At 51.2% G+C, this 18,897-nt stretch overlaps 3 protein-coding genes and 2 non-coding genes across 7 annotated transcripts in view; 1 reads left to right on the top strand and 4 right to left on the bottom strand.

Annotated features, from left to right (window-relative positions):
- The window catches only part of PHKG1 (phosphorylase kinase catalytic subunit gamma 1), a 6,607-nt gene extending 18 nt beyond the window's left edge, over nucleotides 1-6,589 (top strand). The window contains exons 1-10 of one of the 2 annotated variants that reach the window (XM_042026076.1): nucleotides 1-85; nucleotides 1,829-1,962; nucleotides 2,245-2,420; nucleotides 2,699-2,753; nucleotides 3,381-3,446; nucleotides 3,621-3,784; nucleotides 4,319-4,409; nucleotides 5,165-5,318; nucleotides 5,406-5,531; nucleotides 6,282-6,589. The exon at nucleotides 1-85 is cut by the window's left edge and continues 18 nt beyond it. In XM_042026076.1, the coding sequence (XP_041882010.1) occupies nucleotides 1,880-1,962; nucleotides 2,245-2,420; nucleotides 2,699-2,753; nucleotides 3,381-3,446; nucleotides 3,621-3,784; nucleotides 4,319-4,409; nucleotides 5,165-5,318; nucleotides 5,406-5,531; nucleotides 6,282-6,533 (1,167 nt within the window). In that variant the 5' untranslated portion in view covers nucleotides 1-85; nucleotides 1,829-1,879 and the 3' untranslated portion in view covers nucleotides 6,534-6,589. Of the gene's footprint in view, nucleotides 86-1,828; nucleotides 1,963-2,244; nucleotides 2,421-2,698; nucleotides 2,754-3,380; nucleotides 3,447-3,620; nucleotides 3,785-4,318; nucleotides 4,410-5,164; nucleotides 5,319-5,389; nucleotides 5,532-6,281 lie in introns of both variants that reach the window. The other variant, XM_042026077.1, reaches the window with a different exon arrangement.
- Nucleotides 6,590-7,338: 749 nt separating this feature from the next.
- SUMF2 (sulfatase modifying factor 2) lies at nucleotides 7,339-11,480 on the bottom strand. 2 transcript variants are annotated; one of them, XM_042026078.1, is made up of 9 exons: nucleotides 11,376-11,480; nucleotides 11,010-11,166; nucleotides 10,213-10,327; nucleotides 9,702-9,746; nucleotides 9,356-9,506; nucleotides 8,998-9,053; nucleotides 8,532-8,616; nucleotides 7,919-8,078; nucleotides 7,339-7,541 (listed from the first exon to the last, which is right to left on the bottom strand). In XM_042026078.1, the coding sequence occupies exons 1-9, from the start codon at nucleotides 11,431-11,433 to the stop codon at nucleotides 7,436-7,438; spliced, it is 933 nt and encodes a 310-aa protein (XP_041882012.1). In that variant the 5' UTR covers nucleotides 11,434-11,480; the 3' UTR covers nucleotides 7,339-7,435. The 2 variants fall into 2 exon arrangements, with proteins under 2 accessions (XP_041882012.1, XP_041882013.1); XM_042026079.1 differs by lacking the exon at nucleotides 10,213-10,327 and having other exon boundaries at nucleotides 11,010-11,450.
- Nucleotides 11,481-12,120: 640 nt separating this feature from the next.
- Nucleotides 12,121-18,314, bottom strand: CCT6A (chaperonin containing TCP1 subunit 6A). The gene is made up of 14 exons (XM_042026075.1): nucleotides 18,114-18,314; nucleotides 17,771-17,834; nucleotides 17,036-17,170; nucleotides 16,292-16,465; nucleotides 16,050-16,153; nucleotides 15,310-15,420; nucleotides 14,684-14,843; nucleotides 14,352-14,434; nucleotides 13,923-14,019; nucleotides 13,583-13,730; nucleotides 13,185-13,318; nucleotides 12,966-13,068; nucleotides 12,610-12,682; nucleotides 12,121-12,461 (listed from the first exon to the last, which is right to left on the bottom strand). The coding sequence occupies exons 1-14, from the start codon at nucleotides 18,245-18,247 to the stop codon at nucleotides 12,389-12,391; spliced, it is 1,593 nt and encodes a 530-aa protein (XP_041882009.1). The 5' UTR covers nucleotides 18,248-18,314; the 3' UTR covers nucleotides 12,121-12,388.
- LOC121663872 lies at nucleotides 15,556-15,694 on the bottom strand. Its single transcript, XR_006015786.1, has one exon. It is a non-coding gene; the product is annotated as a small nucleolar RNA SNORA15 (small nucleolar RNA).
- On the bottom strand, nucleotides 16,582-16,713 carry LOC121663873. Its single transcript, XR_006015787.1, has one exon. It is a non-coding gene; the product is annotated as a small nucleolar RNA SNORA22 (small nucleolar RNA).
- Nucleotides 18,315-18,897: the final 583 nt, after the last annotated feature.

Below are 18,897 nucleotides of genomic sequence, written 5' to 3'. Positions count from 1 at the left end.
TCCCGGCGGCTCCCGGCGGCTCCCGGCGGCTCCCGGCGGCTCCCGGCACCAGGTCTGGGCCCAGCCCGGCGCTGCCCTCAGCGAGGTGAGGAGCCGGCGGCGGTGAGGGGAGGGTGTGTGAGGGGGGGGGTCCTGCCCCGGAAAACTCCCGTGCTCAGCGTTCTTTGTCTCCGGGTCAGCGGCGGGAGGGTCGGGGCAGGAGCACCCCGGGGCAGAGGGAGAGGGGCCGCATTCCTCTGGCGGCCTAAAAGCTGGCTTTTGCTTGAGCTTTGTGGGTTTATCCCAATGGATATTGGAATACCCTTCGTCCTCCTCAAAGACCCCCCCGCTTGGCAGCTGCGGGCGGGGGGCGATGCCCAGCGCCTCTCCCTCAGTGTTCCTCAAGGCAGAAAATCCCCTCACGACGCTCTGTGCCCCCCTTGCACACTGATAATAAACCCAGGGTATCCCCTTAGAGCCCTGCACCGGCTGCTTATATAATTCAGGGTGTTTTAAACAAACTCCCGGGCTCTTCCCTGCCGGGAGAAGGCAGCACGCAGATTCCAGGCTTCTCCCGGCAGTGCTCCGTGGATGCTCCCCAGTCTCCAGCCCTTCCCCACAACACCAACCCCCAGGACCTGGATTTTCAGCTTCAAAAATAATCAAAGGTTTTCGTTACCCCCCCATCTCAAAGATACTTTATTTTCCCCACTTCCTGATCCTGCCTCTCGTTTATTTCGGCTTGGTTTGGCATTAATCACAGTATTTCCAGCAGCTAAAATTTTGTAAATTAAAGCAAACTCATGGCTGTTTAGAAACGCTCCAGCCCGTGTTAAACATCCCTGGCAGCAGCAGCCAAAACACCGCATTGGTCCTTAAAACCAGGTCAGGACAGATACACATTGCTAATGAGATTTAAGTGTACTTAGAGCTGCCAGTGCCCTGGCAGAGTTACTGAGAGGAGGGCAAAGGAAAGCCCACAGAACCGGGGATCTCCTGCCCACCTCTGTCCCTTCCTTCAGCAACAAACTGTCACTCCAAAGGGACAATTTTGCTGCGTGGGCTTGTAGGAGCTGCTTTCCACCCTAAGTGCTTGGACTCTGTGTATGGGCACAAACCAAGCTGTGTAGAAAACCCCCCCCCCCCAAGCCTGAAATAGGATAAAGAAATGGGATGAGAGCCTTTCAGGAGTTGTGGAGGCTGCTGGCAGCTGCACAGGAGTGGCTGAGGGAGCTCTTTCAGCTGCTGTCCTCATGCTGGCTCAGCTCTCACTGTTCCCAGTCCCTCTGTCCCCACCTGCACCCTGACCCACCCAGCCCCTCTTGCTGCTTCACTGACCCTCACCACCTCTTTTTCCTCTTCAGTCCCTTTCCATTCCCTTGAAACACGATTTTCCCCTCCTTATTCTCAGCCAAAGACAACTTTGTCATGTTAAAAATAACAAGGAAAAAAAAAAGAAAAAAAAAAGGCAGGTTCTAGCCCTTGAGGTGGTGTTGGTGTGGGGTGGTGTTTCTGGAGGCTGCTGCTGTGAGCTGGGTGCAGGGAAGGGATGAGGTTTTCAGGTGCTGCAGCATTTTTTCCCCAAAGCCTTGGCCCCAGCCAGGCTGGTTCTGCCCCTGGGGACAGTGAGGCTATGGGGAAATCCAGTGGGATTTCTCCTGTTCCCAGTGGGATCTCCACAGCGTGCCAAGGACAGAGCATGGCTTTTCCAAGCAGCAAAATACCCACTTTGGTTTTTGGTCCAGGATCATCCTCCTCCTTCCTCCTCAATGTTCTTTCTTCTGTAAGGGATCAAGGATCCCAGCCCTGGGAGCAGTGAGAGCTCATCCTCACTCTTTTTTCCTTGCAGCTCCTTTCTGCCTTCAGACAAGCCCAGGGTGCTGCCTGACAGGAGCCAGAGATGACCAAGGAAGAAGATCTACCAGACTGGAACTCATCCAAGGAGTTTTATGAAAAATATGAGCCGAAGGAGATTTTGGGCAGGTAAAGCTTTTATTTTTGGCAAGCAGCTTGTTTTGGTTCCACGTCCTCCAGTGCCAGATAGGAACAGTGTTCCCTGGGAATCTGATACAAACAGGGCCCACAGCAGCATGGGGCTAAAAATAGCATGGAACAGCACTTTCCATCAGCTCAAAACCTTCTGTCCCACCGAGACAGGGTGACAGAGCGAGACCCGCTCGTGCATGAAAATCCCAGGCTGCCCAGGTGCCGGTGGCTGGGCAGGCAGGGATGGAACCCCCCTTTTCTCCCTGTTGTCCCTGGCAGGGGGGTGAGCAGCGTGGTTCGGCGGTGCATCCACAAAACCACGAGGCAGGAATACGCCGTGAAGATCATCGACATCACGGCAGGGAACATCTCCCCCAAGGAGGTGCAGGAGCTGCGGGAAGCCACCACCAAGGAGATTGACATCCTCCGCAAGGTCTCGGGCCACCCCAACGTCAGTAAGTCAGGCCCTGAGCATCCAGTCAAGGGGAGTTTCTGCCCAGTTTGTTCCTCAGGGTGTCCCCAGGAAGGGTTTTTGGGGTGAAATCCCTGGGTGATGTAGGGCACCTGTTCAGAGCGTTGTTTGCTCTCCCTCCACACGCACCCCGGCAGTGCCCCCCATGTTGTCTCCCAACCACAACACTAGTGAAGATCAACTCCTCATTAACTCAATTAGCAGTTTAATCAGTGGTTTTTGGTCCATTGCTGTGCTCACAGCCCCTGTGCTTTATTCCAGTCCAGCTGAAGGACAGCTATGAATCCAGCACCTTCTTCTTCTTGGTGTTTGACCTGTAAGTACCAGCTGGCTCAGCACTCCGGGCCCACTCCCTCTCTGCAGATTGGTCCCAGCTTTTTATGGCCCAAAAATGGCAAAGTGGGGGGACAACCAGCTCTTAAGGTAGAATCAAGCCTCAACTACTGCAAGCTCATTGCAGTCCTGCTGCCAGCACTGTTTCCCCTCTGTCAGCGGCTCAGTGCTGCTCGGGTTTCCCTATAACCTTTGGTGGGAGCTGTCATGCATCCCTGAGGGTTATTTATATGCTCAGTGGGACCAGGCTGTCTGCAAAGCCACAATTCCTAATGCCAGGGCAGTGCAATGGATGTCAGAGCAGTGGGATGGCACTGGCAGACCCCCATCCCTGCCCAATCTTTGATGGTTGGACTTGCTGATCTTAAAGATCTTTTCCAACCTTAACAATTCTGTGTTTCTATCCAAAACTTGCCCTCTCCAGGCACAGCCTTTTCTCCTCCTGCCTGATACTTTACTGAAATATACAAAGGCATTTTTACCCCTTTTTCTGAAAGTTATTTTGGGCCTTTAAGGGGCACAGACCCCTGGGTGATCCTCCCCAGGGACTCAGAGCTGGTTTGCTGTTTCAGCTCAGCCTCTGCCTCACTGTTTCCCCTCCCTCGTGCAGGATGAAGAGAGGGGAGCTCTTTGACTACCTCACTGAGAAAGTCACCTTGAGCGAGAAAGAAACCAGGTAAGGCCGGATGCAGAGGGGTGAAGATCACCTTGCAAGAGCAGAGCGTGTGTTTGAGACACCCTGGGCTGTGTCCCTATGCTCAGGGCTGAGAGCACTGTCCCTGTCCCCATCCCTGGGACTGTGGTGCCAGTGGATATTTGGGAGAGGGAATGAGCTGTCCCCCATCCTCAGGAAGATCATGCGAGCGCTGCTGGAAGTGATCCAGTACCTGCACTCCATCAACATTGTCCATCGGGACCTGAAGCCAGAGAACATCCTGCTGGATGATGACATGAACATCAAGCTGACAGATTTTGGCTTCTCCTGCCAGCTGCACGAGAATGAGAAGCTCAAAGGTAGGGGGCTGGCGAGGTGGGGAGATGCTGGGCTGGCTCCTGGTCACCCCACTGTTGCAGTGCCCCTGGTGAGTTCTTCCAGCCCCACTCTCTCCTTGTCTTACCTGTGAGTACAAATCGGTGCTGTTTGGCTGATTTTGCTGTCCTCACACAAGTTCTGCCTGCACACAGCCTCCTCTCTCCTTGCCATGGAAAAGCTGCTGCTCTTTAGGAAAACCATCCTAGTCATTCCACTTCTTTTTTCCTCCAGTTGATCCCCATTACCCCATCCACTTACAGCCCAGCATTATTTCCCCCAACTCCTACATGCAAAGAGCCACACATCCAACGACAGATATCCCCTCCCACAAGCATCCATATAATTTTCTTTACTCACTTTTTAGCCACTATAATTCACCAAAGTCACCACTGAGATGCACACAAGTTGCAATTCCTCCCTGTGACACCATCCCTGCAAAGATCCACCTGGGGGCGGGTAGGGATGGCACCTGCATGGCTCAGGGGATGCTCTGCCCTGTGTCCCTGTCCCCACAGAGATCTGTGGCACTCCTGGCTACCTGGCCCCCGAGATCCTGCAGTGCTCCATGGATGATGAGCACCAAGGCTACGGGAAGGAGGTCGATATGTGAGTGAGAAGCTGAGTGTTTGGAAAGAATGAAATGATGCACCAAAAGCTTGGTGGATACCCCTCACTGGTGGCTGTGAGGGGCTGTCAGGGTCACCAGGGGGCTCTGGCACAGAGCAGGGGGAGAAGCAGCCTGGGGACAAGCCCATCTCCCCACTTTGCCCCATTGTGGGAGGGAAGGCAACACTTTCTGTTCATAGAAGTCAGCTTGGGCTGAGCTCCGAGACATGGGGCTTTTAAACACACCTTGTGCAGCCCCTGAGAGAGCAGCCAGCTCAGGGCAGCCCACCAGAGCTCTGCAGGGCTTTTGCCACCACCTCTGGTGGCTTCAGGCTCAGGGGTCTGCAGTGGTCAGAGCTGTGACCGACCACTCAAAACACACTGGGGCATTACATCCCCTTTTCAGTTTGAGCCAGGACACCTGGCACCTGCATGGCCCGAGTTATGCCCTAGGGCATCCAGCCTGGCTGCCATCACCAAGCCCCACTCCCTTCCCTAAAAAAACTCTGCAAGGGTCAAATACTCCATCTCAAGGCATCCTCCTACAGCATCCAGGGAGCAACTCCCCATCAGCTCAGCTCAATCCCCCCCTCCAGCAGCGAGCTCAGCCCCTGTCCCCAGGCACATGCAGGGCAGTTCTCTGCTGGTTTTCCAGGGGTGCAAAGGCAGGTGTGGCCACCCCTGGGGTGCAGATGCAGCTGGGTGCCCCTGGGCTGGCACAGGGGTGCTGGAGGGTCTGTGTGGGCTGCCCACAGGTGGAGCACCGGGGTGATCATGTACACCCTGCTGGCCGGCTCGCCGCCCTTCTGGCACCGCAAGCAGATGCTGATGCTGCGCATGATCATGAACGGCGATTACCAGTTCGGCTCTCCGGAGTGGGATGACCGCTCTGACACGGTCAAGGACCTGGTAGGTGCTTGGGTTGGGAAAACTTGGGAGTGGAGGGGGTGTTGCAGATCCCTGGGATACCCCAAATTGAGCCGGTGGCCTGTGCAGATCTCGCGGTTCCTGGTGGTGGACCCGCGGCAGCGGTACACGGCGGGCCAGGCGCTGGCACACCCCTTCTTCCAGCAGTACGACGTGGAGGAGGTCCGGCACTTCAGCCCCTTCCGGAAATTCAAGGTGGGGATGAGGCTGGGAGCTGCAGGAACCAGCAGTGGGATGGGTTTTCCAGCTGAGCTGGGAGAAACTGGGAGTTGGGCAAGGCTGATGGGGCTGGGGTTTGGGAGGGTGCGGCAGCCTGGGTGCAGGCTCACAGGAAGGATTTAAGGGAGAAGGGAGAAACTGCCTCTCACCTCCAAAAAAAACATTCAAAGAGCTGGAGTGTTTAGCCTGGAGAAGAGAAGGCTCCAGGGAGACCTCAGAGCCCCTTCCAGTGCCTAAAGAGGCTCCAAGACAGCTGGAGAGGGACTTTGGACAAGGGATGGAGTGACAGGGCAAGGGGGAACAGCTTCACAGTGCCAGAGGGCAGGGTTAGATGGGATATTGGGAAGAAATTCTTGGCTGTGAGGGTGGTGAGGCCCTGGCACAGGGTGCCCAGAGAAGTTGTGGCTGCCCCATTCCTGGAAGTATTCAAGGCCAGGTTGGATGAGGCTTGGAGCAACCTGGGATAGGGGAAGGCGTCCCTGCCCATGGCAGGGGGTGGAGTAAAATGGGCTTTAAGTTCCCTTCTAACCCAAACCATGCTTTGATTCTGTGATTCCCTGGCATGAACCCCTGCCCTTTGCCAGCCCCACAGGAACTAAACTGTGCCAGGCACTGAGCTCCTGCCTGACTCCCCCACATGGGAGTGGGGCAGTGGGGATGTGCTGGGGGTGCTCCGGCCCCGTTGTGGGAATCCCCCTGAATGCCAGGCTGTTCCCTGTGCCACAGGTGATCTGCCTGACAGTCCTGGCCTCGGTGAGGATCTACTACCAGTACCGGCTGGTGAAGTCAGTGACCAGAGAGCTGGTGGTCAGGGACCCCTACGCCCTCAAGCCCGTCCGCAAGCTCATTGATGCCTGTGCCTTCCGCACCTACCGCCACTGGGTGAAGAAGGGGGAGGCCCAGAACAGAGCTGCCCTCTTTGAGAACACCTGCAAGGCCATCCTGCTCACCCTGGCAGCCGATGAGGGGCTGTTCTGATCACCACTACCCCAGCCCCTGGCTCACAGTAGGCGAGTAAAATCTTTGAAAACAAACTGGTGATTTCTGGGGTTTTTAAATTTTCTTTCACCGGGCTCAGGACTGGTGCAAATGCAAACCCAGCAAATAATTTGCTCCTGGGGTATGTCCCACTGGAAGAATGGGTTTGGAGAAGCCACCTTTTAACAGAGCCATAACCAGCTGCAGCTCCCGACGGGGAAGGCTCAGCCCTCAGGCACCTCCAGTGCCTGTTTTGGGACAGTCAGAGGTGGACATGAGTGCCCTGAGCAGTGTCCTTGCCCACCCTTGTCCTCAGGGCTCCTGATCCCATCAGGTTTGGTGCAGAGCTCGTGCACAGAGAGTTTGTGCTGGTTTTAAGTCCTGGGAGAGGTGGGGTACTGGTTTGTGTCATCTGTCACACACATCATTTTGTCACTGCTCAAAGGCCAGTGAAGGTGCTTTGTTTTACTTCTGGGAAGGCTCAGCAGGTGCTACGAAGCTGGAACTTCCGGAGGGAATGGGGATTGATTATGAATCCCCCTTCCAGGGATGTGCCCTCATAATCTCCCCCCTAGCAGCCCTGCACTGGTGGTCATGGGGGCCTGTGGGTGTCCCTTCACTGGGGCTGGAGATCAGAGCAGCTCTGGCCCAGTCCCACACATGCACACCTCTGCTTACTTTACATGGACAACAAAAGGAGAGCTGGAATATCTCCCACACCAAAAGGAGACAAACCTCACTTCCTGCCATCCCAGTCGCTGGTCCCACCCAGACACCCCAGCACTGAAAAGGTTCAAAGTTATTGTGAATTTTAAAAACAATCAGGGTTTAATGGAAGTGACAGCTGGGGGTTACTGTTCATCTCCACAGGAGAAAATGCCTCAGGTGTTCACAGTGAGCCCTCAGAGCTCGGGTTTGGTGTGGCTTTTCCAGGCTGTGATGGGCGGGACGTCGGCAGCGCAGCGGAAGCTGAGGTTGTCAGAGGCTGAGTCTGGTGTGTTCCCCATCCTCACAGGGAAAAAGAGACCCAAAATTAGGGATCTTTCCTAGTTAACACATATCCCCAATACATTACAACCCTCGCAACCCTAATGTGTTGCTTACAACCCTAATGTGACCTGGTAGAACAGCCTAGAAACATCTTCCACTTCCCCTGAATAACTTAGAGAAAAGCATTTAATTATAAATATCTGCTGTAAAACACACATGATTTGAGAAGCAATTAGGAATGGATTTACAGCAGAGGAGTTTTTAGCCATATTTGTAGTGTGCTCTGCCAACTGCTTCTCAAAAAAGTTGTGTAGGAACAAACAAATATCTTTTAAAATAAAACCAACCCAGAGAAAATCCTTGTGCAGCGACATCTGGGCTTTGGCCAGACCTACCTGGTGGTGACACGAGCTCTGTGGTTTGCAGAGCCATCTGCAGTGTCAATCCACGAGGCCCCTCTCAGCACCTGCATGTTCTGAGCCCTGGATGCCCGTCCCGGAGCTGGGAATTCCGACGCCGTCCATTCCCAGGTGTTTCCCAGCAGGTCATAGAGCCCTGAGATGGTTTTGTGTCAGAATTAGGAGAGCAGGTTTGCAAAGGCTGCCGATTTGGTGCATGGGAGGGGCCACAGCATTCAAAGCATTGTTCAAGAGCGTGGTTTAATGGTGAGGCTGAGGAAATTCCTCACTGTGTTTCAAACTTCAGTGTGTCTCATCATTTTGCATGTGCATGAGGGCATAGCAGCCAAACAAAGTCCCTGGGATTTTTGTTACATCCCACTGAGTTGCAAAACAGCTGAGTTGTAATTAAAAGGAGGTGTTTTGGTCCCTGAAGTGCAGCAGCTGCACCTCAGCCAACTCCAGCACCAACCATCAATGGGCTCACTCTACCCGAATGCTGACACAATCCCACACATCTGAAACTCTGCCCCAGCTCCAGGATTTGATAATTAACGTTAATTTAGGAAGCAGATGCCATCCCCAAGGCAGGAGGAGGGTGCTGCTGTACCGTAGCTGTTCTGGGCAGGGAAGGCTGTCACCGGGGAGACGCCGTGGTAGCCGTCCTCAGCCGTGTCGCCCCGAGGGAAGTCACCCTGGGGGAACAGAGATCACTCACAGCAAAGAACCACCCCACAAGCAACACCCAGTCCTGCTCCTCACAGGGCTGTGCTGCACTAAAATTAGGCAAATAACTCTCTGGTGTAAATTGATGCTGGTCAAGAGAGATCAACTACCTGAAGTTGTCCCAAGTTCCCTTTTCAAACAAATTTATGCATGAATTTTTAGAAGCAGTAAAATCCTGCTTTCCCAGGGAAGATGGGCTGAGCCTGCTCCCTCTGAAGGTATTTTTACAACCCACCAGGAGCTCAGTTTCAGTACCCACAGCGTTTCCCAGGGCACCCTCACTCAGTGGCTGAGTGAAACCCCACGCTGAGGAGAGCCCAGTGTGGATGGGATGATTTTTAGGATCTTACCTGCCACAGGTTTGTACGGTTTGGCTGGAACTTGTTTCCCCAAGGATACATCCTTTCTGCCAGGGAGGAAAAGACACCTGTCAGCTCTGGGTCACTCCAATCTGTAACCAGGCTTTTATGATTGTCCTTTTCTGCTCAGCTTGAGATTTATTTTATTATAATTATATATTTTATTATCATATTTATTTTATTATAATTAGGTTTATTAATTATTAATATTATTACACTCTCAGGCCAAAACAGGTGGTTCAAACCCCCCTAAATTAACCCCTGAAAGCCTGGATGGAAGTTTGGATCTGGTGGAACTAACACCACTCCATGCCTGGTTTGGGAAAAGCTCAGGGCTTGTGGTACATACGCTCCAGTCCTCCCCTGGCAGCAAATTCCCACTCCTCCTCCGACGGGAGCCTCTTCCCTTTCCAGGCACAGAAGGCCTGAGCATCGTTCCAGCTCACGTGCAGCACTGGGTAATCCAGCCTGTCCTTTATGCTGGAGCCAGGGCCTGAGGGCTGGGAGAGATTTAAGCAGATTTGAATTAATTTTACAAAATTTTCCTTACAAAGGGAATAAGGGGTAAAAGAGATGAGGGGATGGAAGATGTTTTTTCACCCATTTCTGGTCATTATGATTCAGCCACACACACAAGCTCCCAGCATGGGGAGGAGTCACCACACCAGGATTTTACCACATCAGGATTTACTCACCTGTCTCCAAAAAGCCTTCTTGATGGGCAGCCACCATGGGGCTGACTGGGGAAAGAAATGACACCAGATTAAAGGTGAGCTGGTGACACCTGGCCTGGTGACACCGTCCCACAGCAGGGTGTGTTAGTCTGGGAAATGCTGCAGCTTGAGCTGGGTTATCACAGACATTTGGATGGTGCTTTCCCACAGAGCAGAGGCATCTGCTTTTAGAAGTGAAAATAGATCAAGAGGCTCATGCTGTTCAGTTTTTCTATTTTAAAGTTGGATTACTGAAGTACTTTGAAAGACATTTTACTTCCTCCCAGCTCCTTGGAGTCCAGACTGACAAACCAGGGGCTGACAGTGCTCACAGAGGAGCACATGAATCAACCCCAGCTCAATCCTGCTGAGGTTCAAAAGCAAAACAACCCCAGACTAGAGAAAAACCTCTGAGAACAGCCAGGCTCTGCAAAGAGGCAGCTGCTCCTCAGTGGAAAAGCAATACCAAACTCATCACAGGATTCTGATTTACCTCCAGTTTTTGGGTGACTTTTTTTTTCAGCTCTTCAGATACGAAATCCTCAAAGACAAAGCTCCAGCCAAATACTTCTGCTTCTGTTTTGTATTTGTTTTCTCTAACAAACTCCCTGGTATAAATACAACATGCTCTGGGTAAGAGTTCTTCAACTCTTTGCCCCACAAATCTGCACGTGCAACGAGTTCAGAGCAAGGCAAAAGGCACAAAACTTACAGACCCCCCCCCAGCTCCAGATGGTTTGATTTAGATTTAACAGATAAAACAGTCCAGTGTGCATCTTTGCAAAGATTTGATATTTTTATGTTACCTGTGCATCTAAACTCAGCCTGCACTCAGGTCTTCCATAATTGCAGAGATTAAAAAAACGCTTTAAAAGTCAATAAAACCTGTGGCTGCTGCTAGTGGAAGAGGAGAAGAGAGGAAGAAAAGTGGAAGAAGAGAGGAAAAAAAGTGGAAGAAGAGAGGCAAAAAATAGGGAGAGGAGAGGGAAAGGAGGAGGAGAAGAAAAAGAGAAGAAGAAGAGAGGAGGAGGGGAAGAGGAGGAGAAAAAGAAAAAGGAGGAGGAGGAGATGAAAAAGAGAAGAAGAAAAAAGGAAATAAAATGAAGGATACTTGCAAGCTACACTGCTAAGATGGCTCAGCTTGCACCTGTAGGGATGATTTACTATTGACAGACACGGTTTTTTTCTCTAATAAGCACCCAAGCATTGGCTTTCAGACCCCAGGAACACCTGGCACCCACACCTACCCCTGCCGCCTCCCCACAGCCACCCGAGGCACCGCGGGCTCACCTGAAATCCCTGTTGGTGACCGGGTGTTTGTCGAGAGCAAACGGCTTCACTGTCACCTCCCTGGCGGGCCTCTCCTCGCTCCTCCTCTCCAGGGAGCTGGATCCCATCTGGAACGTCCCTCCGGGCAGCTGCACCATGCTCCCATCCTCTCCGAGCGCTAAAAAGGGAGAGATTCAGTACAAGTTTCATTTTTACACGAGTGAGGCGCAGCTACTGCCGGGATGTCCCTGCGTGTGCTGGAGGGGGTGACAGCGACTGGTCAAAGCATCTGAAGTCCCATTTTCGGGAAGGGAGCGGGTCCCCTGGGAAGGGACGATCAGGATGCTCGGTGCAGGGGGATACCGCGGGGATTTTGGGGGCTCTCACCGCGCTGAGCCCCCAGCACCCCGCAGCACAGCAGGAGCAGCCCCGCCGCCGTCCCCATCCCGGAGCCGCGGAGGAAGCGCGGGGCCCGACCCGGAGGTGCTGCGGGCTCGGGAAGCGCTTCCGGGACATCCGCGCTGCAGGGAAAGCGGATTTCTGTCACACCCCGGCTGCACACGGGGGTGAAAACTGCCTGGCACCAACCCTTCCCCACAACGGGGGCTTTTTTCGGTGCTTGTGGGTTTTTAAGGTTTCGTTTATGGTCATTCCACAGTCGCGTGTGACAGAGGAAGGAGACTCCTTTTAACACAAAGCACCGCTGGGATTAGGAAAATCATTCCAGCTGGTAGGTGCCTGTTCCCCTCCCACAAACCCCCTGAAAGCTGGGTCTAGACCTGCTCTGGCACTCGTTGTCCATAAATACTTCAATGCAGAAACACCAGTGTTAAAAATCCATCTTAAAAGTCCTCAAGACAAGGGTGACAATCTTGAACGGGTCCTTCAACCCACTTCAAACCATTCTGCAGTCAGTGAACTCAGTTTTATCCACAAGAACAAAACTATTAATTTACTGCCTTAATCCATCTTTTAAAAGTTTATTTACTGAACAGATTCCAGGCCTGATGCCACCCTGTTCCCACAGCAGACTTGTGAGCAGTGGTTTCACAAAATGCCCAAGAGCAGGAATGCAGCCCCCCACTGCAGAATGTTCAAGAGGGGGTGAAGGTTAAAGAACAGACACCCAAAGCACAGAACAGAACAGTTTATTGGGTAAAAATGGAAAGCCACACAGTTCAGTGAAATAAAAATAAGTAACTCCTTTTTAGAGCCAAATCTTTGATTGAGTTGCTAAGATTTTGAGTGGCCGTGTTACCAAAGGGGCTGCCCCTCATGGCAGGGCGACTTCTGGTGCTGGGACATCCACCACAGCCAAGGTCAGGGCCCTGGGGTGGATTCCTTGGAGAAATTCCACAGGGCACTGCTGGAGCTGCCTCTGGCCCAAGAGCAGCTCCAGCTCAGCCTTTCAGAGAGGACATCCCAGCTCGCATGATTTCATCCACCAAGAGAATGTTGCTGGCAATCACCGTGCTAGAAACAGGAAAGAAATATTGTTACAATTGCCAAACTCAGCTTCATTTTCGTGTTTCAAGACATCTTCTTGTACATGGGATCCCCAGTTTTACATCACTTAAATACACACAGAGTAATGTTTGAAGTGAAATACTCTCAGCCTTACCATGAATGAAGCAGCTGCTTTTTGACATTGTAATTATCCCAGATTCCAGCTGCTGCAGCCACCATTGGCTCCCCTGCAACACAAGTGAATTAGCCTTTAAATAACCAGCTCACACAGAGACTTTCTGCTGGCTGACATCTGACATCAGCCACTGTATCCAACAGTGTTACCATGTGCTTTATCCTCTAAAAACCCCAAACCACAATGCACTGAACTACAACAGCCTGACTGCCAAGGCTTCTGGGCAGCTTTTTGTAAATAAAGGTCAAACTTTCTGCATTCAGAACACTTTGTTCTTCACAGAGCTGAGCCAGGTTCTACCTGGAGCATCACCCTGTGGCTGAGGCAGTCCTTACCAGTGTTGAGATCAACCCCAGTGAGCTGCCCCGACTCCACGTGTTCAGCCTGGACCTTCACCAGCGTCTCCTGGGGATCATATCCTGAGTTCTGAGCAAGCACCTGACGCAGAACAGAGAGATTGGCTTCATTTTGCTAATTAGAGAGCTCTCCAGCAGAAAAAGCAGTGAGTCTGTGTGTGCTTTAAAGCCACTTCATCACCCAGGAACTCCTTATACCTTAGGAATGATGAGCAGAGCATCAGCAAAAGCCTGAACTCCGAGCTGGGCTCTTCCTTTCACGCTGGGTTTGTGTTTCACAAGAGCATTGGCTACTGCCACCTCCAGTGCCCCTGCTCCTGGCACCACACATCCTGCAAGGGAAAAGCACCTATTTCAGTTCAAACAGCTCATTTTTAGTGCAGTTTGATCTCTTCCCTCCACATCTTACACTTCAACAGGTGAGTACTTACACAGGTATCAACCACTTGCAAACACAGGGTTGCAGAACTGTAAAATCACTTCACATTCAGCTGGGGCTTGGATTGGAGCAGGAACCAAGGAAGCTGATAGATAATTCCCTAATTTTGGGATGATTTCTACAGGTCCTTAATATGATTAACAGGGAGGGGACTCACCATCCTCGATGGCATTTTTCACAGCCCGCAGCCCATCCCTCACTGCATCCTTGATCTGGGTGAGCGTGTGCTTGTTGGGGCCCCTGATGAGCAGGGTCACGGAGCGGGGGTTCTCACACTTCTCAATGAAGGTGTATTTCTCCTCTCCCTGTGGAAAACAGGGTTATGTTCACCTGTCAGCCACTTGCTTCAGCAATGCGGACACAAATCAATAAACCGGATGCTTCCAGGCTCGGTTTTGCACTCACAGCACTTAGGAAAAGCAGCAGAACTTTATTTCCATGAGGTTTTAATTCAATACTCTTTTAAATTCACTCTCTCCAAACACTTGGTCACTCACCAGGGTGTACTCATAGACAAGCCCTGTGTGTCCCAGGCAGTCAGGAGTGAGATCCTCCACAGAATTCATGGCAGTGCCACCACAGGCCAGGGTCAATCTGACAGAGAACAGGTACAAGCTCAGTTTTATGTTCAATAAAACCCAAAGTCACTGACAATAAGTGCAGTATTTCAGCATGCAGATCCCAGGCTTGGAACAGTTTGGTTTTGTTCATGGAAGAGCTCTTTAAAAAATAAGCTTGTAGGATTAAGTCTCCTCTGTAGGTGTCTGCATTGAAAGCATCCTGAGAGCTCAAAATGCCCTGAGTTACACCAGGAAGAGCTGCCCAGACTGAAGTGGAATTCTTAGTCCAAGCCCTCAAAGGTGGATTTAAGCCAGGCTTGACTCACTGTCTCAGTTATTGTACCCTCTCCTCTCCCCAAAACTGACCTTTCCATGTTCCTCCTTTTAGCTCTCCTCAAAGCTACAATTCCTTCTTTGGCAAGTGCATCCAAGGAAAATGGGTCAATTCCCTGGAAACAAAGAAAGTGACCATCAGCATAAGGACAAAGCTAAAAACACCTTCTCTCAGTGTGACACTAATAAGTTCTTCCTCGAGGCTTAAAGAAGATCTCAAGTAGGAACTGTACATTACATTCAGAAATACCAGCCTAAATTTAGCTAATTCTGTCTCGATAACTGTACCAGGTGAGTCACACAGCACTTGGTTTGCCAAGGAAATTAGTTTCCAAATTGAATTTTAGTTATTCTCTTCATCTCACCTTCTGGTTGATCACAACAAATCCTTTGTCTGAGTCACCACAGACTTTTCTTTTCAACTCTATGATTTTGTTGACTCTGTCTTCAATGAACTTTCTTTCTGCTTTCACCAACTTCTCCCTCTCTTCAGCACTTTTGTAGAAGAATCCAGAGCTCACCTCTCTGAAGGGGGAAAAAACCCACAAAAAAGCAGTGAGAAAACTTCCTCTCTGCTGTAGAAATAAACTTAAGGAATGAGCCTTTCAGCAACATTCTAAAGAAACCAACCCAAACCAAACCAGTCCCCCCAACCCACACTGCTGTTGCTGCTCTCTAGTTCAGAGCTTTTCCACTTCAAAAAATAAGGCAGACACTTGAAACTGAGAGGACTCTGAAGTGTATTTATGTGTTTGTTGTAGAATATAAAATTATGCCCAAGAAAACAGGGATTTTCAGCCTTTCTGTGATCACACAACAAAATAAAAACCACTGTGAAGCTCTGCCTCTCAGAGCCATTTTTTCACCCATCGCCTTTCCCAAGAGGGCTGCAGAAGGAGCTTCACCTTTCACCTTCACAGACCTTTTGGTTGGTATTTAAGCACAACTCAAATAAAAATCCTTAGGACATGAGCATTTGCTGTGTACTCACGTTTTCTCATACTCCAGAGACACATTGCAGGTAAGAACAAAAGCATCTTCCACTCTTTTCTTCATGTCAGGGTGGCGAGCTCCATGATCCAGAACCAGCCCTCTGATCAGCCTGTGAGATTAAAACCATTTTTGTGTCAATGAATGTATGTAAATATATAATTTCATGGAGTGCAGGCTGGTCAGAGAATGGACCTGGTCCAACCCAAACTGCCCGGGCACTGCCTGTGCTGGCAGTGAACAAGGATTATGTATTCCCCTTCCAAGGGCATGCCCATTCCCACAAAAAAAGCACACCAGGCACAGTGGAAAAAAAGGAATTTGCTCTGGCATGGTGTCTGACTGCATCAGCTACTGAGGAAAGCTAGTGCAGAATTCACCCATGCACTGAGGGAAATGGAAAGCCTACGGAATATCCAATCCACAATTCAGTTTCCATTTAGTAAATGCTGCTTTGTATTGAACAGATGCTAACCTAAAGCATCATCAAGCCCCAGACACTAAGAAAAAAGAGCATTTCTCCAACATTGTTAGGCCAGTGTTGCTTTTTGCTATTCAATAATTTCATCAAGGAATCAAGTTCAGTGACTGTGCAACTTCTGCCAAGATATTTATGGCTGAAATCTGTATTTCTGCCTTTCTTTTCAGCAACTCCTCCAGTGGCAGCTTTAGGATACCCTAAAGAGAAACCAGAACTCCCCAGGCTGCTCAAACCTCAGCTCAAGGACCCTCCTGACTTACGTTGTGTCTGTTTCTGATTTGTGCTTCATCTCCATGATTTCCACCATGTACAGGTCAATGGGCTCACCTGGTTTTCTGACTGTCAGAACAGAATCTACCACAGCCTGCAACACAGGGGAGGGGCAATGTCCCAAAATGACCATTAGTGCAAGTTCACATCTTTCAGGCTTCAAATCATCATCCCAGCACTTTAAAAGCTGGATCTCTTCACACAAAGAGGCAGAGGTGACAGGGACACTCACCTCTGTCAGGATGTCAGCAAGCTCAGCATGGACTTTAGTCCGGAGGGATGTCCTGGCAACATCTATGAGGGTCTCCCTGTCCATCTCCTTGGACACTTTGACCTGCTCCAAAACCTCAAGTGCTTTTTCCTTGGCAATCTCAAACCCTTCTGCAACTATTCTAGGGTGCAAACCCTAAGGCAAGGAAAGAGAAATTATTGGACAGTGGGAGACAAAATAGTCCTTTTTCCACACCCATGGTTGCAAGATTCCACGTAATGGCAAAGCACAGGGAATGTGCTACACAGGCAAGGTGTTCTGTCCTTCTGAATACATATAAAAGGAATGCAAATCCTTCCAATGCAGAGGAAAAGTACAGATTAATTTAGCACAGAACTGAAACCAAGGGAACTACAAAGCACACTTGGGTGTTCGCTGTGCAGTATCAATGTCCACCTGCCCTCAGGGAGGAGCTCCTTTTTAACACACAAGAAGTGTTTTGACTCACACAAAACAAAGTAAGAGCAGCTATCACACAAAACCTTGAAAGCTACAGTAGCCACAATAAGTGGGGTTGATTTTGAACAAGTTTTAAGTCCTCTCCTCCAGCTTTTCCCCCTTTTTACATCTTCTCATTTTAAGCAGAACAATATATGTATGTTTCACTCCTATTAAACATTAAACAAACAAACAAACAAACAAAAGCTGAAGGGTCTCAGTGAAGCTTTTAACTTGCACACCTACAAAAGAACACTGCATACACACCTCAGAAATATAAAGATCTGCCTGCTTTAGGAGCTCTCCAATGATGAGGACATTTGAGGTGGTGCCATCTCCAGTGATGTCATCCTGTGCTGTTGCTACTTTTGCTATCAAGGAGGCCGTGGGGTGTTGGATTTGCTAGACAAAAAATAAGAAGCTGAGCAGTTAAGTTTCACTGCAGTGGTACAGCAAACAAAAATCCGAGATCAGCTAAGAAAAAACTGGATGTGATGTTTTAATGGTTTATGGCAATTCAACAGGTTTGAACAAAAACCAACAATCACTCTGACAGTAAAGTGATTGAATTAATCCATACAACAGTTTTCCCCCCAGATTATGCATCTATACACAAAAATATTGAGCGCTCAAAGCCAAACCAGTCTTCAGCTCACTGTGAGCTTGACAGAGAAGGGATGCACCATCACAACCAGGCTGGCACTAAATCCATTGTGTCTGGAGTGAATTTATTTATCTCTGCATGATCAGTGCTGTACATACCCTAGCTGGTTTGCTACTCCTCTGGCTGGTTATTTTACTCATTTTATGGTGCCATTTATATTTTTACCATTATTTTCTTTACAGTATTGCCTTAAGCTGCGCTTACTTCTTTATCCTCCTCCCAAGAGACATTTTGCTTTCAATGGATAAAGGTGGCGCAGTGGGGGGACGCGATCCTCCCTCACCCGAAGGCGCTCGTCCCTCCCTAAATCCCCCCTGCGAGGATCAGCCCCAGCTCACCATTTCCTGCAGCAGCACGTTGCCATCTTTGGTCAGCTTGATGTCTCCGGACCCCGACACGAGCCTGCGGGCGGCACCGGGCGGGTGAGCAGCGCCCCGGCCCAACACACGTGTGGGGCCCGCTCCTTCCCCATTCATCCATCCACCCATCCATCCCCGGCCCCAAAACACGTGCGCGGCCGCGGGCCCGGACCCCTCCCTCCCCATCCCTCCATCCCTCACCCACTCACCCCTCACGCCTCCGCCTTTGTTCCCTCCGCATGTCCCGGCACCCCCCGCCGCCCCTCAGGCCGTGCTCCCGCCCCAACCCCACCCGCGGCGAGAGGCGCGGGGGCTCCCTCACATCTTCATGGTGCCTTTAGGCCCCAGGTTGGTCCTTAGCACGTCCTGCAGCCCGCGGGCCGCGCTGATGTTGACGGCCAGCGCGGCCTGGGCACGGGCCACCTCGGCCTTGGGGTTGAGCGCCTTGACCGCCATGACTGCGCTCCGCTCTGGGCCGCGCCGAGCGGGGGCACTGCGGCCCCGCCTCCCGCCCGCCCCTTCTAGAACGCTCCGGGCCCGCCCATTGGCCCTCCGGCGCAGTGCCTCATTTCTATTGGTTACTATGTCTGTCACTCACCGGGATGCCCCAGCCGCTGAGGCGCCTTGTCTTCTCATTGGCTCACCGGCGCGCAGCCGCGTTCCCATTGGCTGCAGCGCCTGTCCCTCCGCCTAGTCCCGCCCCCGCCCCGCCGCTAAGGCGTGTGCGCGGCGCCCCTCCCAGAGCGGGCCGTGAGGGGAGCGCGGCGCGGGTGCGGAGGTCCCTGAACGGGCAGGGGTGATGGGTGCTTAACCCGCTCTCTCGTGTCATGGACACCCCCAGCAGCTTCGCAGAACCGCGAGAATAATAATTAAACCCGGTGATTTCACATTAGACCGATAGAATTAATAGTTAAGTGGACTGGATTAATAATCAATGGTTCTTGGTTAAATTCGGGGTTGAGGTTAATCAAAACTCGTCTTCTTATAACATACAAGCTGATGTGTGGACACTGGGGCCTCCATAGCCCCCAGTGCACACCCTCTGCCTGGGGCTTTCCTGGACTAAATCCCTCCCAGGGGTTCTAAGGATGGGGATGATCCTTCCC

Source organism: Corvus kubaryi, unplaced genomic scaffold, assembly GCF_017639235.1.
Source record: "Corvus kubaryi isolate FWS band 111438036 unplaced genomic scaffold, C.kubaryi_AGA036_p1.0 37284, whole genome shotgun sequence".
Classification (NCBI taxonomy): domain Eukaryota; kingdom Metazoa; phylum Chordata; class Aves; order Passeriformes; family Corvidae; genus Corvus; species Corvus kubaryi.
This window is presented reverse-complemented; position numbering and strand designations above follow the sequence as displayed.

Excerpts from the sequence above, each read along its gene's own strand:
- CCT6A (XM_042026075.1), bottom strand. The coding sequence starts at position 18,247 with ATGGCGGTCAAGGCGCTCAACCCCAAGGCCGAGGTGGCCCGTGCCCAG. Across the intron at positions 17,835-18,113 it reads CCTAAAGGCACCATGAAGAT|GCTCGTGTCGGGGTCCGGAG; the intron begins GTGAGGGAGCCC and ends TGCCGCCCGCAG. Across the intron at positions 17,171-17,770 it reads ACGTGCTGCTGCAGGAAATG|CAAATCCAACACCCCACGGC; the intron begins GTGAGCTGGGGC and ends TTTTTTGTCTAG.
- SUMF2 (XM_042026078.1), bottom strand. The coding sequence starts at position 11,433 with ATGGGGACGGCGGCGGGGCTGCTCCTGCTGTGCTGCGGGGTGCTGGGG. Across the intron at positions 8,617-8,997 it reads ACCGTACAAACCTGTGGCAG|GGTGACTTCCCTCGGGGCGA; the intron begins GTAAGATCCTAA and ends CTGTTCCCCCAG. Across the intron at positions 7,542-7,918 it reads AGAGCTCGTGTCACCACCAG|GATGGGGAACACACCAGACT; the intron begins GTAGGTCTGGCC and ends TTTCCCTGTGAG.